Source organism: Ornithodoros turicata, unplaced genomic scaffold (assembly GCF_037126465.1).
Source record: "Ornithodoros turicata isolate Travis unplaced genomic scaffold, ASM3712646v1 ctg00000857.1, whole genome shotgun sequence".
NCBI lineage: Eukaryota > Metazoa > Arthropoda > Arachnida > Ixodida > Argasidae > Ornithodoros > Ornithodoros turicata.
In genome coordinates, this window is record NW_026999406.1 from 683,654 (window position 1) to 701,681 (window position 18,028).

At 44.0% G+C, this 18,028-nt stretch overlaps 2 protein-coding genes across 5 annotated transcripts in view; one reads left to right on the forward strand and one right to left on the reverse strand.

Moving 5' to 3' along the window:
* LOC135375359 (uncharacterized) overlaps positions 1-18,028 on the forward strand; it is a 162,464-nt gene that overhangs the window by 132,962 nt on the left and 11,474 nt on the right. The window contains exon 6 of the mRNA XM_064608079.1: positions 2,557-2,643. Coding sequence (XP_064464149.1) covers positions 2,557-2,643 — 87 coding nt within the window. The remainder of the gene's footprint in view (positions 1-2,556; positions 2,644-18,028) is intronic.
* LOC135375340 (uncharacterized) lies at positions 9,722-17,914 on the reverse strand. Of its 4 annotated transcripts, none has more exons than XM_064608071.1 (9): positions 17,491-17,914; positions 17,053-17,147; positions 16,746-16,986; positions 16,295-16,431; positions 16,136-16,216; positions 15,825-15,896; positions 14,557-14,661; positions 11,170-11,389; positions 9,722-9,859 (listed from the first exon to the last, which is right to left on the reverse strand). In XM_064608071.1, exons 1-9 carry the CDS (start codon positions 17,660-17,662, stop codon positions 9,750-9,752), a joined length of 1,233 nt encoding a protein of 410 aa, XP_064464141.1. In that variant the 5' UTR covers positions 17,663-17,914; the 3' UTR covers positions 9,722-9,749. The 4 variants fall into 4 exon arrangements, 3 of the variants coding, with proteins under 3 accessions (XP_064464141.1, XP_064464142.1, XP_064464143.1); XR_010417214.1 differs by lacking the exon at positions 9,722-9,859 and adding an exon at positions 11,578-11,778 and having other exon boundaries at positions 11,309-11,389; XM_064608073.1 differs by lacking the exon at positions 9,722-9,859 and adding an exon at positions 11,691-11,778 and having other exon boundaries at positions 11,340-11,389.

Below are 18,028 nucleotides of genomic sequence, written 5' to 3' on the forward strand. Positions count from 1 at the left end.
TGCGATGTCTAAATTTAGAGTAAAGGGATGTCTAATATACGTCGAAGGCATGGGTTCAAATATCAAATATCCGTCCCCTAGACGTCCAGTAGCTGTACTAACGTAACACTAGTACGCATCTAGTATTTGTACTTCTGGAGCAGAGACCTAGACATTTTTTATACCAAACCCCTACGATGAGACAGAACTTCAAGTGACTTCATGTGAGCGATGGCGCAGATGTACATTAGTCGAAAGGTCCACGATGAGATCAAGTTTATAGTTTAATTTAACCAAAACATCTACAGTTAGACATTGTATATACATGAATAATATCATCATTAGGTGTGATGCAGACTTAGTCTAGACATTTATTTTCGTCCTCATACTCATGCGAACATGTGTCATGCAAATATTACCTCTACATGAATGCAAACAGAGAATGTAGATATTTGGTACAAATGTATTTATTTCATTGTCATAATACACTGAGCAACAACTGAGTATGGGCTTATTTCCACATGCACAATTGCACTCGGAACATCAGGAAAGCCTATCGAGATGCCCATTTGCTTCGTTGTGGTGTTTGCAACATTGGGAGTGTTCGATTCATTTCACTGCATCCATGTATGCCAATATCATTACATACATATAGTAGTTGAGGAAAATTCCTCGCCGTTGTTCCCATGGCACTCCAGGTTCACCGGGTAAATGTAGGAAAGACGACGGTGACTGTAATCGAAATGCACTCATGCTGTGGTCGTAGGTACGTTCGTCTTAACGCGTCGTCGCCACGATGCTATGTCGTTAGCATGGATCTATGAGGCATATAACTCAGATCCTGCAGTCAGAATGGCCAGTTATGCAACAGCGTTTATTTCGTACAAACATCCGTTTAAAACGGAAGCCGCCTAGCAGCGTGGGACACAACATCCCTAGTAGCACAAAACGTCGCGGAAACGTCTTTATTTGGTCAAATTAGGATAGAAGATGATCAGGACGTCAACGCGACGTCTAGAAGCCGTAATTTATAGTATGTTTATAAGACGCGCCGATTTAACGTTTATAATACGTCTTCGACATCTCTGTTGAAGAGGTATCCTTAAGGAAGACATCCTGTAAATGTCTTCCATTCACGTTTGCAAGACGTACCAACTTTCCATTTATAATACGTCTTCGCCAACTGTGTTCAAGACGTATCTTAGACAAGGACGATTTGTGTGCACTGTATAAGTTTACTTTCGGTGGACCTACTGACTGTCTCAAAGTGACTCAAACCAAAAGCAGTAGGAAACACAGGCGTTGAGTTGACGGTCAGTTAATACTCCCAGAAATTTCCCACTTCAGTGTTGTTTGTGTGCGTAATTGAAATAAACTTAGACACCTCACCCTCCATTTTGACTCAGAGGCGAGCACGGCTATCGAGTTTACGGGAGTTTCTAAGACGAGCAATGTATAGTATCTGTTTTCCCTTTGCAAGGGAATAGACCACCTCTACGCTCTGGTTCCCCTACTTGTAACGCCGTGGAGGGAGCCTGCTGTTCTTACGGTGGGAGGACCTCTGCTAACGCGGTCCACCTTGGTGAACCGCGTCTTCGATTTTGGCTAAAATGCCACGTGGCAGTGCTGCTTGCAGTTCTGCTTGGAGAAACAGGAAATGGAACGTGTGGTGACGGTGACTGAGGTTGAAAAATGAAAAAAGAGGCAGATCTCCGGAAAACTGTACCCGGTGGATATCCACAGGGCTGAATTTTTTCACATTCAAATTAGTGTTCTAAACATTTTTTGAACGTCTTCAAGACGGCCACAAACACGTCTTCAAGACTCGGGAAAGCGTCAACTTATCCGGGGATAGAAGACGTTATGTAGATCAGATTGAAGACGTCTCCTAGATGAAAATGTGGTTGTGGCTAGACCTTTCCTCGACGTTTACAAAACGTTTTGTGCTACTAGGGATGTGACCTGATAACGATGTATCACATAAGTCATCTGAAGGACACGACAGCCTTTTTTGTTCATGATAGAGGCGAGCCATGGAGGTAAACAGGAGGGGTTTCCTGAAAGGTGCTTTCAGGAGATCAAAGTTAGGTATTAAGATGTAATGACTAATAGATTCAAATGCCTGAGGGTTAAAGTCGATGAGTACAGCGGAAGTAATTTTGCTATAGTGTATGACAAGTTTTATATTATCTGTCAACGTGTCTATCTTTGTCTCTGCAGGGTAACCTATCGAAACCCGATTTCTTGAATGTTTGACAGGATATTTTTTTTTAAAATGTAGGCGTGCTTTCCAAGTAAGTCTCCAAGTAATTTACAAAAGAAAAGTGTCACATACGTAACACTTTCTATTTTGACACGTTTACTGTGACAATGTTGAACTTTCTCGCAGTGCCCAAATTTTTCCATTAAGCACGTTATCTTTTGGCTGTAACACACTAGAAATATTGCAAGTCTGTCGGGTGCAGCTACAGAAAGAATATCATGCTGGCTCATCATCTGCTCGGGCACAGATAGGGTTTATAGTACATGCACAGGTGTCTCTTCCCAGCATAACATTCCTCGTTCTCTTCCATGCAGTACTCAATATGGACTTTCGGCTGCAAATATTATTGCAAGAGGAAGCCTCACAACATTGTCAATCATCCTGATGGTCGTGCCTGTCTGGTAAGGTAGAATCAATCTTTCAGGGTAATTATTGAAGCACTACAGAGTCAGGAAGTGACAACCTCATTATTCATGGGTACCTTGCACAGACTTCTATAAAATTTGGGATTAATAACAGTGAAGTATATGTAGCTAATTCATCTTCAAGTCGGTACTAGGGTCCATGATGAGAGGCGGCATGAAAATATCCAGAAGGGACCGTTGTTTCAACAGGCGCAGTCATGCAATGCACGTAGATTAACGGCCGACAGAAGAGCCAAAGAAAGGAGAGAAAGGCGCGAATGGCATTGGAATCGATGTTTTCCGTTCGACAGCATTCATCGCCCGAGTCTGAAATGCTCGGACGTGACGTATATTCAAGTGGTAGGGAATGAGCACGATTATCCGGAAACACAAATGGGGCCTGGACACCATTAAAGTATAAATTAATTAGCACATAGGATCCCCCACAGTAATCAGCATGCTTCAGTGAGTCACCACACTAATTGGGGAGCACCTAACCAGTGTCCACACCACCCTTCACTTTTCGCATACTCGTGGTCCTAAAAAAGAAAAAAATAGATAGAAATAGAGTGGACAGAAACAATTTATTCGGAACTGCCGAGTGGCCAGCGACCGTCATGTTGCTTGTTGACGGCCAGTATTTGCAGAGGTCGACGACAGGTGGCCACCTAGTTGCAAAGCATCAGACCAGATGGCGCCACTGTCATACTTCCATGCGAGAAACAACAAAACAAACAACAGGACAACAAAATACTAGCGGCGGGTAAAAATTACAACAAGAAAGACACGAATAAACAAGTCTAAACATGCAAGAGCGTGTACAAGACATCAGGAAAAAGCCCTAACTACTATGGCAAATGCTAAACATGCAACAGCACAGAGAAAAGGCTTACGGCTCAGCCCAGCGTGACCACACATTGCTACGAAACTCGAGGGCTAACACAAGATGAAAACACCAGCTAGGAAGGCACTGCTAAACAAGTCTGGACATGCGACAGCACGGACAACATATACATCGGGGGAAAATAAGGCTTAAGGGGATCGATTAGGCCTAGCCGCATCACCACCGCACAGCAGCTAACAAAAGATGACAACCACAAAATGCTAGACACAGGGTGAACACAGCTAAACGTGCGACAGCACGGAGAAAAGGCTCAGGACGCACAATGCTACGAAACTCAGCGGCGTGGAAGTCCCTGCCAAACAAGGCCAGTCATGCCGAGAAAAGGCCTAACCGCTACGGGAAATGGTAAACATCCGACAGCACGGAGCGTGGTAAAATGCGCAAACATAAGGAAAAAGGCTACGGCAAACCACTCACCTTTTCACCGCGGCGACGGAGCGTCCGCTTCAATCCGCGGAAGACGTAGATGGCCGGTGTGGTCTGAAACCACCGCTCACATTCCAAAAACAGGGAAGGAGCCAGCGTCACCTTTTTCAAGAGCGACGCCATGTCTTTAATGGCCACCACGTAATTGTACGTTTTCTTGTCGTTGGGAAGTGATATGAGTTTAAATTCGACGATTTTTAACAGAAAAGTCACGCAAATTTCGAAGGCGGATACCATCAGCCGCGGCTGTTGGAACAGGTACGATATTGATCTGTCCGAACACGTTGAAGTATTTCCCTTGTCGCTTCGAAGTGTTGTTTCGGACCGCGAGACGAGGCGTCGTAACCGTTTTTTAAATGTTCATCGTCGACGACAAAGAGTCCAGCCGTGTGCACAGTGTCCTGAGCTAGAGGCGTGGAATGAAGCACGACGTCAAAAATATTCCTCTAGGCGTACAACTCGATGGAACTGACGAGCTTGTTGTTCGCGCAAATGGTGACCATCTTGAACATGCCGCTCAACAGATGGTTTATTGGGAAAACGACATCTTTCTCGTCCATTTCTCGTCCGTCGTCTCGAATGATGCGCAGTAAAGACACGAAGCTGCCATAGACATCCAAGTGTGCCCTTTGCAAATTTTGAATAGAAAATCCGATCATGGTATTATTTACCCCGTTGACCGGATAAAAGAGTTGGTAGAAATTATCTTCCACTCCGTATTGAACACAAGGTTCGAACATCGTCACGTCACTATTCAGAGTGTTGACCGTTGCGACTGTTTTTGTCGTTCGTTGACGTCATGCCCGGAGCGCAGCGGAAGTGTGACCCCCATGGTGAACCAGAGATATCTGCAGGTGCATCGTGTGTCGGCGCGTTTTGATGTATTTTGCGTTGTAGCTCCCCATTGTTCGTTCCAGAGCCATGCATTGAATCCAGCATGTCTCTCCCCTTTGCTATGGCTGTCTTTTTTACTGCGCCCGATGTTCCTTCGCCGTCGGCCAAAATCCGCGCCAAGCACTTCAACGTTTTCGTAGCGATCGATTGTATTTGTTGCCAGATGGGAATGATCAACTTGGATATGTTACCCAACACTCTGCCTCCTCGTTGGAAAAGGGGTCCCGTATACTCGTGAATTATTTTGGGGGAATTACGATACATATTTAAAGTGCAACGTTAAATTGGTTCTACCTTTGGATTGCAACGGTAAACGTCTTCCCGTTTCGTCCGTGAGAACAACCGTCACTGCGGGAATTTCGAGTTGAGACAGGGTAAAATACTGTCGCCGTCACCGTCACCGTGGGGGAAAGGTGAGTGATTTGCTGTAACCCGATGTTTTCCCGATGTTTGTGCGTTTTTACCACGCTCGTGTTAAGCCTTTTGTCCGTGCTGTCGCATGTTTGGAATTTGCCGTTCCGGTTAGGTCTTTTCCCCGCATGACTGGACTTTTTTGCCAGTGACTTCCATGCGATTGAGTTTTCTAGCATTGTGCGTCCTAAGACTTTTCTCCGTGCTGTCGCACGTTTAGCAATGTTTGCCCTGCGCCTAGCATTTTGTGGTTGCCTTCTTGTGTTAGCCGTAGTGCGGTCGTGATGCGGTTAGGCTTAATCGATCCCCTTAGGCCTTCTCCCCCGATGTGTGTGTTCTCTGTGCTGTTACATGTCTAGACTTGTTTAGCTGTGCCTTCCTAGTTGCTGTTTTCATCTTGCGTTAGCACTCGAGTTTCGTAGCGATGTGCGGTCGTACAGGGCTGAGCCTTAAGCCTTTTCTCCGTGCTGTTGCACGTTTAGCATTTGCCGTAGCGGCTAGGCCTTTTTTTCAATGTTTTCTACGTGCTGGAGAATGTTTAGACTTGCTTAGCAGAGTCTTTCTTGTTGCAATTTTTACCCGCCGCTAGTATTTTTTTCTCTGTCTTTTTTGCATAGAGCTATGACTGTGGCGCTATCTCGTGTGATGTCTTGCAACTTGTTGACCACCTGTAATCGACCTCTGCAATTAATAATTTGTTTGTCTTCATTCTATTTGTATCTACCTTTTTTCTTTTTTATCACCACGAGTATCCGGAAACATGCAGGGTGGGTGGATACGAGCTAGATGCTCCTCAATTAGTGTAGTGACTCACTGAAAGATGCTGATTGCTGTGGGGGATCATAATTACCTCTAATTGTTAATTTAATGGTGTCCAGACCCCTTGTGTGTTTCGGGATAGCCGTGGTCATTGCCTACTAGTTATTCACACATACATTGATTAACACACATGGATTCGCAATAGAGATTACCTCACCCCAGCTTCTTCTGTTCTCTCTTGATCCAGTACTTTTCTGCTTCTTCCAGTTCCTCTGCGCTTAATATGCCCGATATTCTTTCTTTTGATATGCGCTTTATGAAACGAAATGCTTGTGCCGTTACTCTTAGCAGCTTTTCGTAATCGCTGAAACGGTTAATATCAAATATGTCTTGTGTCTCATCATGATTCATGTCTGCCGAAAGTTGGACGGCCTGCACAACAACAACAACAACTTTATTTTGACTTTGGAGAGTGGGGAGGTTCATCGCCGGACGGCGCATGGACGGCTTGCACGGTTGATTTAGTGTATGTGCCTTCCACACCTTCATCCCTCAAATCTTTCTTTTCGTTCGCTTGGCTTGGCCATCGACCTTTGTCTTCTAGCCATTGAGGCTCTTCCCACCACAATTTCGATGACAATAGCGTTTTTCACTTTACTCCTCGAGTCCGCAAATCGGCCGGATTGTCTTGTGATCTTACATGTTTCCATGCATGCTTCGCAGTCACTTTTCGTATTTCTCGCACCCTGTTTGATACGAACACCTCTGCGGAGGTCTCGGAAGATATCTATTGCAATGCAGTCGTAGAGTCTGTCCAACAATAAACCTCATCCAACTTACGTTGAAAGTTCTGTTTTAAATAGTCCAGCAGCTTCGCTGTAAGAGTTGCTCCTAACAATTCGAGCCTTGCTAATGATAACGGCTTCAGAGGTGCAACTCGTGATCTAGCCATGAGTAATTGCTTTTTGCAACTTAAATCGTCGTAATGTGTAACCATGTACGCTGCGCATCAGTATGCTGCTGGACTCACGTCTGAAAATATGTGCAGTTCAGTACGTACGACCTTGCTCTTATTTCCGTCGTCATAACATCTAGACATCGTGATCTTTTGCAGCTCTTCTACGTCTGTAAACAATTCAAGCCATCGCTCTTGTTGATCCTTCTGCAGGTGATCGTCCCATGAGATCTTTGTTTTCCACAGACCCTGCACTAATATATTTGCTGCAACAATTACGGGTGCTAACATCCCCAATGGATCATATATCCTTGCGACACGTTGTAGCACCATACGTTTGGAGCATGGTGATTCTTCGTTCATGTCTTTCACGATATTTTCTGCAGATATTTCGATCTCATCTTTTTCGAAATTCCAGTTAAGTCCAAGTACCTTGATTTGCCCTTTTTCGCGTACTTGTCTGTCACGTTCTTCTCCCAAGAAGTCACTTGCAAATAGCTGCATCAGATCCTTGGAGCTTGACGTCCATTTCCTTAATTCCATGTCAGCTGTGCCAAACATCTCTCTTGCTTCTAAATAAACCTTTCTTGCATCCTCATCACTGCTTCCTCCGATGATCACGTCGTCGAGGTAAACAGATTTTTCCAACATCCGCACAGTGCCCTGGTACTTATCCTTCACGGACTGCAAGTGTGCTTTTATCATCGCTGCTAGCAGAAACGTGCTCGAGGCAATTCCAAAGGTTACCATTGTCATCCTCCATGTCTCCAATTTGTTATTTTCCGTAGTATATGGTATGTGCTCCCACCACAGCATACGAAGTGCATCTCTGTCTCCTTCTTGTATGAGAATCTGCAGGAACGCCTGTTTCACGTCTGCTACTTTGTCCGTTCTGAAGTTGAGAAGAACCGAGACTATATCGGGGTTAAGGTTCGGCCCTGCATCCAAATAGTCGTTTACAGATGTCCCGGGTGTCTCAGCTGATGAAGCGTCGAAGACGATTCTGATCTTGGTGTTTGTTCTGTCTTCCCGAATGACAGCCTGGATGGCTTTGTCATACCTTTCCAATAGGGTTGTGTCCTTCTGTAGCCTCTTTGTTAGCTGCAATAGGCGTTTGTGGGCCAAGTAATAATTATCCTCCTGATTGACCTCGTGCTTCCATGTAAGTCTCACTGCATATCGATTGTTGACCTTTTGAAGATTCGTGGAAACCTCTATTACCGTATTTTCACGCGTATTAGCCGTCTCTTCTCTCCAGAATGCTTCTAATAGTCCGTCTTCTAGTTCACATCCAAGCGACACTTTTAGCACATTGACTGCGGCCTGCCTAGTCCATCGGCATTTTAAAGTAACCGGCCCGTGTATCGCCCAACCGAGAGTTGTCTCCACCGCTGTTACTGAATCGCGTATCCTGTATGTCTTTCCAGTGACAAGTTTCCAATAGTGGTCTGATCCTACCAGGACGCCTATTTGATCGTCTGCTACTGTTTCTTCGTCTCCCAAATGTCGCTTAACTTCGTCTGGTAGACCTTGCATGTTGGGATCCACTCTTGGCGAGATATTACTTTGTAGCGGCACCGTCATCGTCATTGATCATCCCGATCATCTCGAGCATAGCGCGCCGCTGCAGAATAAACAGTCGAGCTTCTGGCACGAACCCGAGCTCTTGTCTGCTCTTTGCCTCCTAGCCTCGACAACTTCCTATCTTCTCTACTTCGAGAGCTCTGATCGTCTCTGCATGTGTGCCCTTGTGGTTCTTTATCTTCAGCTCAACGTCTCGCATCTCTTTCACTGAAACTGCTCCTCCAAAAGATCCGATGAAAAGATTCTCCGTTCCCAATATTGGACATCTTAGTGTCTTGGACAATGACTTTATAATGAATGACCTTTGACTTCCAGTGTCCAGTAGTATCCTTGCTGGTTGCGTACCTTGCCTTCCCTCTATTATCGCTGTAACGGTTGGAAGCAACACCCTCCTTGAAAGTTCACTTTTTTTGTTTCTTGCATCTAGTCTTTCGGATGCATGATATGTATGCTCTGTCGAACGCTCTTCTGCTCCCTGTTCTATTCATCCGTGGTCTGGGTTCGGCGGTCTACTGTGCCTTGGATGACTTTCCAACTCGTCCGCTACACCAATGATGATTATGTTCTCCTGTTTCGGCACATGCTTGTAGCGTGTCCGCCTTTGCATCTTCTACATTTAATCCTGCTGTTGCAAAGCTTTGCTGAATGCCTTTCTCCTGTGCATTTGAAGCCGCGTCGCTCTTCTTTGAGTTTCAGCATTTTAGCTTCATACGTTAGCGATTTCTGGCACTCTTCTGATTTGTGGTTAGATTGACCACAGAATATGCATTTGCTTGTTGCGGTCATAGAAAAAGCAGCAGATGATTTTCCTCTTATTCCCTGTAATTTTCCCGTTGCGGAGTACGAGGTGTACCCTAGTGGAAAAAGTCGTTCACTGTCCGTTCAAACGTGTACGGAAGAACTGAACGGTCTTGTATGAACGACCCTGTATGGTGGCCGTACAGGTACGGCCCCCAATGGAGGCCATACGCGTGTGGACCTGTACGGCCTCTGTACGGGCCATACCCTATGGACAGCCGCTGTACGGGCCATACCCTATGGACAGCCGCTGTACGGACTCTACCACTGGCCTCCGTACGACTGCCTGAGAGGAGCTTGATGTGTACTGCACTCAAAATAATGAATGGGTAGACACTGCAGGCTTGAATTCAGCAAAAATATATTTGTTCATTACATTCGTTTCAAAAAGTCAGCCAGATGGCTGTTCACCAGATCCAGTCTCTCGGTCAGGCTTCGTCCTTTTCTACAGTTGTTTTGTGATGCGTACCGCTGGAAACACCCTGCAATTTACACAGCAGTTGTAAATACATTGTATACCATTATATTCATACCATTTATTCTGACACCTATTCCCTGTTACACAGCAAAATTACTGACTATTGTTATTAGTGGCGTTATATTAGAATGCTATTGACGCACTGTCACGTGGGAAATCAAAGCTATACCATTGAATTACCTGGCCGAACATGTGGGAAAATGTGCACGCAGTCGTCTAGGCAGCAAATATATATGTATAACAGAACATAACAGTAACTGTAGCAGTTTAGCTGTCTTTTATGTGGGGTCTAATTGGTCACAATAATGGGAAGAAAAGTAAGCCACAGACAGCAGCTCATGTCTGTTGCTGTTGTGCCACATGTTGTCACTTTTTAGTAAAATTCCACACGTTACAATGACATAACCACGGCAATAAGCAATTCTCCGAAACAATGAGGAAGACCAAAAATAATTTAGTTTTTTTAAGTAAATTATTGAGTTAATTACGGTAAAAATGTCATCATAGTTTCAGCCTGTTATCAAACAGCATTCGTTTGAACACATGGTGCAACGCACTAAGCATTTGGGGAGTAAGAATATACAGGGTGTTTCACGAAAAATAAAAGTTACAAAAAAAGGTTTATTGCGCACCAATAATGCAGACTCCATAATGGTACCCATTGCTGTGAGCATACTCAAACACATGAGTACACACAGAAAGCAAGCTAGTGTGAGCTTTTGATTCATCACAGGTACAAAGTTGCAAACAACAGGTTCCATGTCGTCGTATCACCCACTACAGCCTTCTCAACGTGCTCTAATCCTTATAACTAAAGAACTCACTAACTGATTTTATGTAATTTATTAGAAAATGAAAATAGCTTGTCACGTTTTTTCAAATTTGGGAGACAAAGATCGGGTGCTACTTACACATGAGAATTCAGGGAGAAATGGGGTGGTATGATGTACGTTTTGATATGTCACCGGGGGATTTTCAGGTGAAACGAAAGGCATATAGAATAACCACTGCTGTGACACTGGGATGGTGAATGACTGCAGTATTCAAACACGTGCAAAATAGGTCTCTTTGCTAATATTATGATTCACTTTTCCTGGTGGTTGACAGAAAACGACAAGTTGAAGGACCGCCAGGATTTTGGTTATTTTAAGGTGTGACCGAATTCTTTGAAATTTGTTTGGGGGGACTATCATGGAAAATTGGGTTTAACCCGAAAATGAAGAACGCTAAGCATCAGCAAGCATCTCACACTGCAATTTAAGAAATTTGCTGAGCTATGCGCAGCAATGCTCTGAAAAGAAGTGTTCGACATACGTTTTAGTGCTCCAACCTTCCTGGGTGTCAAAGCACGTTTGGCTTTGATGCCTTGTTTCAAGTACCGTTGACAGGGCTTCCCAGTGACACTACGCCCCTGAAGCTCCTCCGGTGCCCAAAGCGAACGTGCAATTTCCCGCACAAATATCGAATCTGTGCTGCTCAGCATGGCCATGTCTAGCTTGTCCTGTGGTATGTATACACCGTCACCAAGATCGGCCTGAAATGCAATTGCACAGTATATAATACTTAGTGCATCACAGTAAACAATTAAAAAATGTCAAACAGCATTCCCCATGCATGCTTCCAAGTCACTAAAGTTTAGTTCCAGACATTGGAGACACAATGATTGTCTCACATACAATTACTGAGATCAGTGCACTAGGTTTTAGGTATAAAGGATTTTACCTCTCCATGAGTATCAGAGTATGTGTGAGGACTCAAGGGTTGCTGGTAACTGCTTCACACTACTGGTTGAGGCAGAAAAGACCATGTAGAGAAGAGCATACGAAAGGGTCTACCATGAGAGAATTTGATAACCGATACAGCCACTCAGTAGGCTGATCTGGGAGACAAATGGCCAGGGTCCCTTAGCAGAGCGACCAGTGGCTACGAAACACATTTGCAACATGTTGTCATTCCAGTTAGTTTTGAACAAAATCTCAATGCAGAGTTTGGCTGAAGTACAGTCGAGACCACTTATAACAAACTTTCAGTTAACACAAGCTTCTAATGACATTGAAAGTTTTGTATCAGCTCTCTGGCGAGCTTCTCATTTTTAACAGACATGTTGAACCTCACTCGGAAAGAAGAGGAATACAAACAAGACGAGGAGCGCTCTCTCCCTGCCTGTGTGTGGTCCATATAGTCCCTTCCCTTACGCTCATCCGACACACGTGCTCCTACACAAATGATATGACTGTGATTAAGTAGGCCTCTATGATACATGGTAAACACAACGTGTGGCGCTGAGGAATTGCACATTTAGCCACATGCATGCTATGGGCACTTTCAAAAACATGCTCAACTACAACGAACTTTGGGTGTAATAAACATGTGCCGTAACTGCGAGGTTGGTTATAAGCGGGCTCGACTACACTGAACCGGCAACCATTACAGCAGGGAGATTCCACGCGAAATGATCCAGCGGACCTGCTCGGCCCTCACAAAACTATCGCAAATTTTTTACAAATTTTTTTTAGCAGTCCCTAATAGTGCAAAAACAACACACAATGAAACATTTCTTCCCAAATCTCAATGTGGCGGGTGCTAGACACGAGCAATGTTCGCAGCGCTGGAGAAATCTGTGCGTGGCGTGAACGGCAGGTGCGGCTCATAGAAAGCACCTAGAAGTTTGCGGTTTTCTTTTGCGTATAGAGCAAGCCATGCTCTATACAGCGTTCAAGTCCCGGTTTTCGTGCTGTAATCGGTGCTGGTATACAAGGCCGGAAGTTTCGCAATTTTTCTTATATTTCCCGATTTTTTTGTGGAAAATCAAACCATTAAATTTTAATGAATATTTTTTCCTGACAAGGCCTCGTGGCATACTTCAACAGGAAAAATTGCCAGACACGTAACTTTCATAGTCATTGCAGGAAAAAAAAGAGGAAGTATGCGATTTTCCCAAAATTCGCTACCATCGAGCGTAAAACACGCAATGAAGAGGTCGGAAGAGACGCCTGAAACCAAAGCAGTTTTATAGAAGAACGAGCCTTCCTCTACAACATATTAAAAAATGTCGAGGGTGTTTTTTTGTATACGGGAGAAAATAATTTTTTTGTTGTAGAGGGTATTACGGCCACACTGACCTTGGGACCACTGATTGTTTCTTGGGCTCCCGTTTTAATTGCTCATATTTCCGATTTTTTTCTGGTTGGTTTTCAATATGACAACCACCCGGACCAAAGGAACATGGCTCCAGTTGAGCGCTGTGGAGTTCCAATTCACCAGTATGAATATTATAGGTGCGTAGATGCATGTTCACTTGATGAAAGTTCCCTTTAACTGTCACATTGAAATGGTAAACAATTCAGCAAAAATATTAACCACGAAAAGTCTAACACATTATAACGCTAGAGGAAAAGACGAACGTGCAAAAAAGTCATTTACATGGCAGTACTGGAAACGACGGAATCTCGTGGTGGTGGTTCATCGTCCATGCTGTCTATCCAGTGAGGCTCACAGCTGTATAAAGCACCGTTCACATATGGAAGCGTATAACTGCGGATATCCGCAAGAAACTTCTGGGTTCGGATGAAATATGGACGCTTGTTATGATCTGCGGATCGGACGCGGATGGCGCCGGCTCAGGAGCGGGTCAGACTCGGATAAACCACGAGATTGCGCCTTCAGCTTGCTTCACACTAGGTACCGAACATAGAGTAGAAGGTGTACGAAAGCCGCTCGCACATCTGAGAGATCTCTGGCATCTCGAGTTGAGGTGCGTTAATCACCAATCTCCGTGGCCGGCACTGTGCACACCGGAAACAATGCCAATGCCAACTTAACCACCCAGGATTGTAATACGTCTGTATTTGGTACAGAAGCAAAGATTATGGTAGCCTTGCAGAAGTGTGTGCCACAGCATATTGCTTGCTCATTAAAACCCAACCAGACCAGAGAAAAATTGAGAATGAAAGGAATTAAAACAGGAGCCCAAGAAACAAATATAGCACCCCACTGGATACATGAAACGTGGACCACTGTGGTCGTAATACCCTCTACTAAAAAAAAAATATTTTCTCCTCTATACAAAAAAACACCTTCAAGAATTTATAATATGTTGTAGAGGAAGGCTCGTTCTATAAAACTGCATTAGTTTCAGGGGTCTCTTCTGACCTCTTCATTGCGTGTTTTACGCTCGATTGTAGCGAATTTTGGAAAAATCGCATACTTCCTCTTTTTTTTCCTGCAATAACTATGAAAGTTACGTGTCTGGCAATTTTTCCTGTTGAAGTATGCCACGAGGCCTTGTCAGGGAAAAATATTCATTAAAATTTAATGGTTTGATTTTCCACAAAAAAATCGGGAAATATGAGAAAAATTGCGAAACTTCCGGCCTTTGTATACCTGCACCGATTACAGCACGACAACCGGGATTTGGAGGCTGTGTAGAGAATGGCTTTCTCTATACGCAAAAGAAAACCGCACACTTCTAGGTGCTTTCTATGAGCCGCACCTGCCATTCACGGTTTGCACCAGCGCTGCGAACTTTGCTCGTGTCTAGCACCTGCCACATTGAGATTTGGGAAGAAATGTTTTGTGGTGTGTCGTTTTGCACTATTAGGGACTGCTAAAAAAATTTTCATAAAAATTCGGGATCGTTTTGTGGGGCCGAGCAGGTCCGCTGGATCATTTCACGTGGAATCGCCCAGCACTAACGCATACCTGTTGTCCTGAAGATGCGCACATGGCAGTGTCTTCTGTCCTGATTGTGCTCTCCCATGTGGTTTCCTTTGTGCACGGCTCCTGCACTGGTACCTGTTCTTGCACCTGTGAGCATTCCAACAGCAATAATAAGACTATGACGAATGGGCACATGATACGGCTAAAAAGTTGTTGAAACTAACAGCGGTTGAGGAACTAAAAATTAAAAAGCGTGAAACACATGGATTGTGCCAAAAGGGCACGAAAATGATACTAACAGTAGGCAACAAAAAGGGGCACTTCTCCCCAATGTCGATTAAAGATTGTGTGACAAACAAATATATTGCAAAGAAAGCAAGTAATCAAGCAATTGACAAACAAACTTGCATATAAGTTATTACATTACACTTTTTTCCCAACATCAAAATAAACTGTGGGGGACTCATATTCGAAGCAGACGTATATGCGGCAATAATAAATTAGCGAGAAGAACAGCAAATGCAAACTTTTGGAGAAATATTGTACATGTGATTCAAACGAAGTGCACGCATAGGCACCTTCTGGTGTGGGCTGTTCTCTTTCCACCTGTGAATGTGTCAACAGCAACAATAAAACTGCCTGGTGGGGACATGTTATGACTAAGAAAGTCTGAATAAACCGACACGGGCTAAGGAACCACAAGCCGAAATGATTAATGCACACAGGATAAGGCAGCCTAACAGGTGGGCCATTCCACATCACACAACCCAGAGGTGCTGCTCCACCCCCTTTAGAATTCAATGATTTTTTTGGCACTTCCTTATGACTCCGAAAACAACAAAACATTGGTCTTTTCTAATGAAATTGAACTTTTGGGGTGCAGAGCTCCTGAAAGCTGCCGTGCCTTGTGAAAACCTATGCAGTTTTGAGAAAACACTGTCAGTGTAAGGCACGAAGCATGTTGAAAGCACTGAAACTGATAGGAGAGAGTTTATCCAGGCATGGTGAAAATCGCTTAAATACCGTAATATGAACACCCCTGTCAAGTACGACTAACATGTTCAGTGCCATACATGGCTCATAATGTCTGCTCAAAGCAACATAGGTCTTTGCAAACTACTGCATTTCATTAGAAAACAGCAATGTTTTGTTGCCTTCCAAATCATAGAAAACACACACAAAAAATATACATGCAATTCTAGAAGGGGTCAAGAAGCCTCTATGTATCACTTGGCATGAAATGGCTCAGGTGCAAAACGAATTGAACAGTAGGTGACAAGATGTATAGCAAGCACTATGAATGAGTGTACCTGTGGTCCAAAAAAGCTTTGCGCGGAAGGCCCCTGTACTGGAACCGAGCTTTGGACACTTAAATTTGTCAACTGCAACGTAGGGTACGGCAGTATGGTTACAGGTGCTCTCACGAATAAATAATGTAGAAACTACATGTGCTCGCACTTTTGTCATGTGTGCCATGTACAAGCACAAAAACTAGACTGAATGGTAGGAATTCATCAAGACTTTTTAGTTAGTTCATTATGGTATTCGATTAGAGCTAGTTCTTGCTTTAGCAGGCACTGCACAGCAATCGACTGACACAGTGAAGTATGACAAACCATACCAGTTCTACTGCTGCAGTGCTGCCAAGTTGCTTGGTTGGCTGTGCAGTCGAGAAGTATGGCTCCTCATTAAATGCTTGAGGCTGCAACGTGACAATGCTTTTGTCAGTGCAGTGTCATTTGCAAAGCAATATAGATGAAACAAATGAAAAGAAACCTACAGGTTCAGTCATCAAGTTTTCACTCACGCATCGCAGTGCACTCTGCAGATTTGTGAACGTCCCAGGGTGCACTTCGGTGTTTGACACTGATGACGTCATGGTGCACGAACATTGCTGTTGTGCCTTGAAGACTGTGTCTGGTAAACAAATTGCAATGATGGTGGACTTAAGTAAAGAGGATACGGCGATACTACTAATTACTAACATTGCAGTAAACTGTATGCCTTTGCATCTGAACACAGTGGAAACATGACATATTACACATATGCCGGGAACATGACCACCACAGGATGGCGAACCCGTTTCACAGAGTGTGAGCTTCTACGAAGAAGAAAAATATGCACATGCAATCTGTAACAAAGCTCATAAGAAACATCAGGACTGACCAAAGAAGCAAGAAAATTGTTCACATAACATCAGATTGAAGACTATGAACTCTGCAGCACATTACCAATTTTCTCGAGGAGAGTTTCTTGGAGACGTTTGCACATATCTCTCTCTTCACGAAGTTCTCCTCTCAAGACCTGCAGTTCCACTTTCAATTGCACAGCTTCCTCTCGCGCTTCATCAAGAAGGTGCTTAGGAACAGTCTCTTCTTTGGAGCTGTTCCCGTCAAGGATCTGTCTGAGTTCCTTGTTGTGGGCAGTCCGTGCATTTGCTCGCTTTTCTCGCGTAGAGAGCTCCTGAGATGCCTGCAGAGAATACAATGTTGCATTACAATTTTTTCATGGCAGGTATGACAAAGTGTGCACAAATACCTGAGTGGGTGGATCATCAAATAAACTCTCATCGAAGATGACAGGAATTGCTTTTCTCATCCGGTTTAATGCTGTAATCATCTCGGCCTTTGTTTCTGAAAGAATTGAACCTACTGCTCAGCAAAGTTGTGTCCAATGTGCATTCCCAGGTAATGCGTTGCCAGCAATTATGCCTAAGCATTTCAAACATTTTTTCCAACCTAGATGTTGTAGCTGACATGGGGCCACCAGTTCAATGGACAGCCCACACTACACAAATATTTCATGCAGTAACAAGAGAGCGCGAAATCGCGTTGGATGATTTAGATTAAAAAAGACAACACAAGAAACAAGAACACGGTGAAAAACATTGTACTACAAGGCGAAAATGGAGAAAAGGTGACAAACTATTCATGCTATTCTACGCGAACAGCAAAATATTCGTGTAACATTACTCACCGCGAAGCAGAGTGATCCGCCCCTTGTAATATCCACGCACTTGACCGTCAGTCCAAAATACCTCTTTTGGGGATGACACGACGTCGTTTACGTCTCGTGGGTGAAAGTTTTTGATCATTGTCACGGGCAAAATCGCTTCCGCATTGTCAAGATACTTCACATGTGCATACATGGTTAAAAACGCCAAAGATACACACTGGTATCCGGAACTATGATTTCAACAAACAGGACGCAGGAAGGAGCAGCAAACGGGTTCCACACGATTTGGTGGCAAGACGTACACACGCTGTTTTCCTACAGGAATAGGCGCGAAATTGTGTGACCGGACTGTAAATATTCTAGAAAACACCTAAAAAGTCGAAGCAGGCAGACGCAAGACAAAAAAAAAAAAACACAAAGAATAATGGCTGACAGCACTGATACACTGATACACTGGTAGTAGCAAGGGTAGTAGGCTCCTTCGTCCGTTAGAAATGTGCGACGGAAAGAGTTTACCTCACGTGACGATATACTCCAGCAAAACAACTGGGTCTACGCA

Bases quoted from the DNA above. Each gene is read 5' to 3' on its own strand.
- LOC135375340 (XM_064608071.1), bottom strand. From the start codon at position 17,662: ATGTATGCACATGTGAAGTATCTTGACAATGCGGAAGCGATTTTGCCC. The intron at 17,148-17,490 runs GTGAGTAATGTT...CAATTCTTTCAG, and splicing joins GCGGATCACTCTGCTTCGCG to AAACAAAGGCCGAGATGATT. The intron at 16,217-16,294 runs GTAGGTTTCTTT...GTCACGTTGCAG, and splicing joins AAAACTTGATGACTGAACCT to CCTCAAGCATTTAATGAGGA.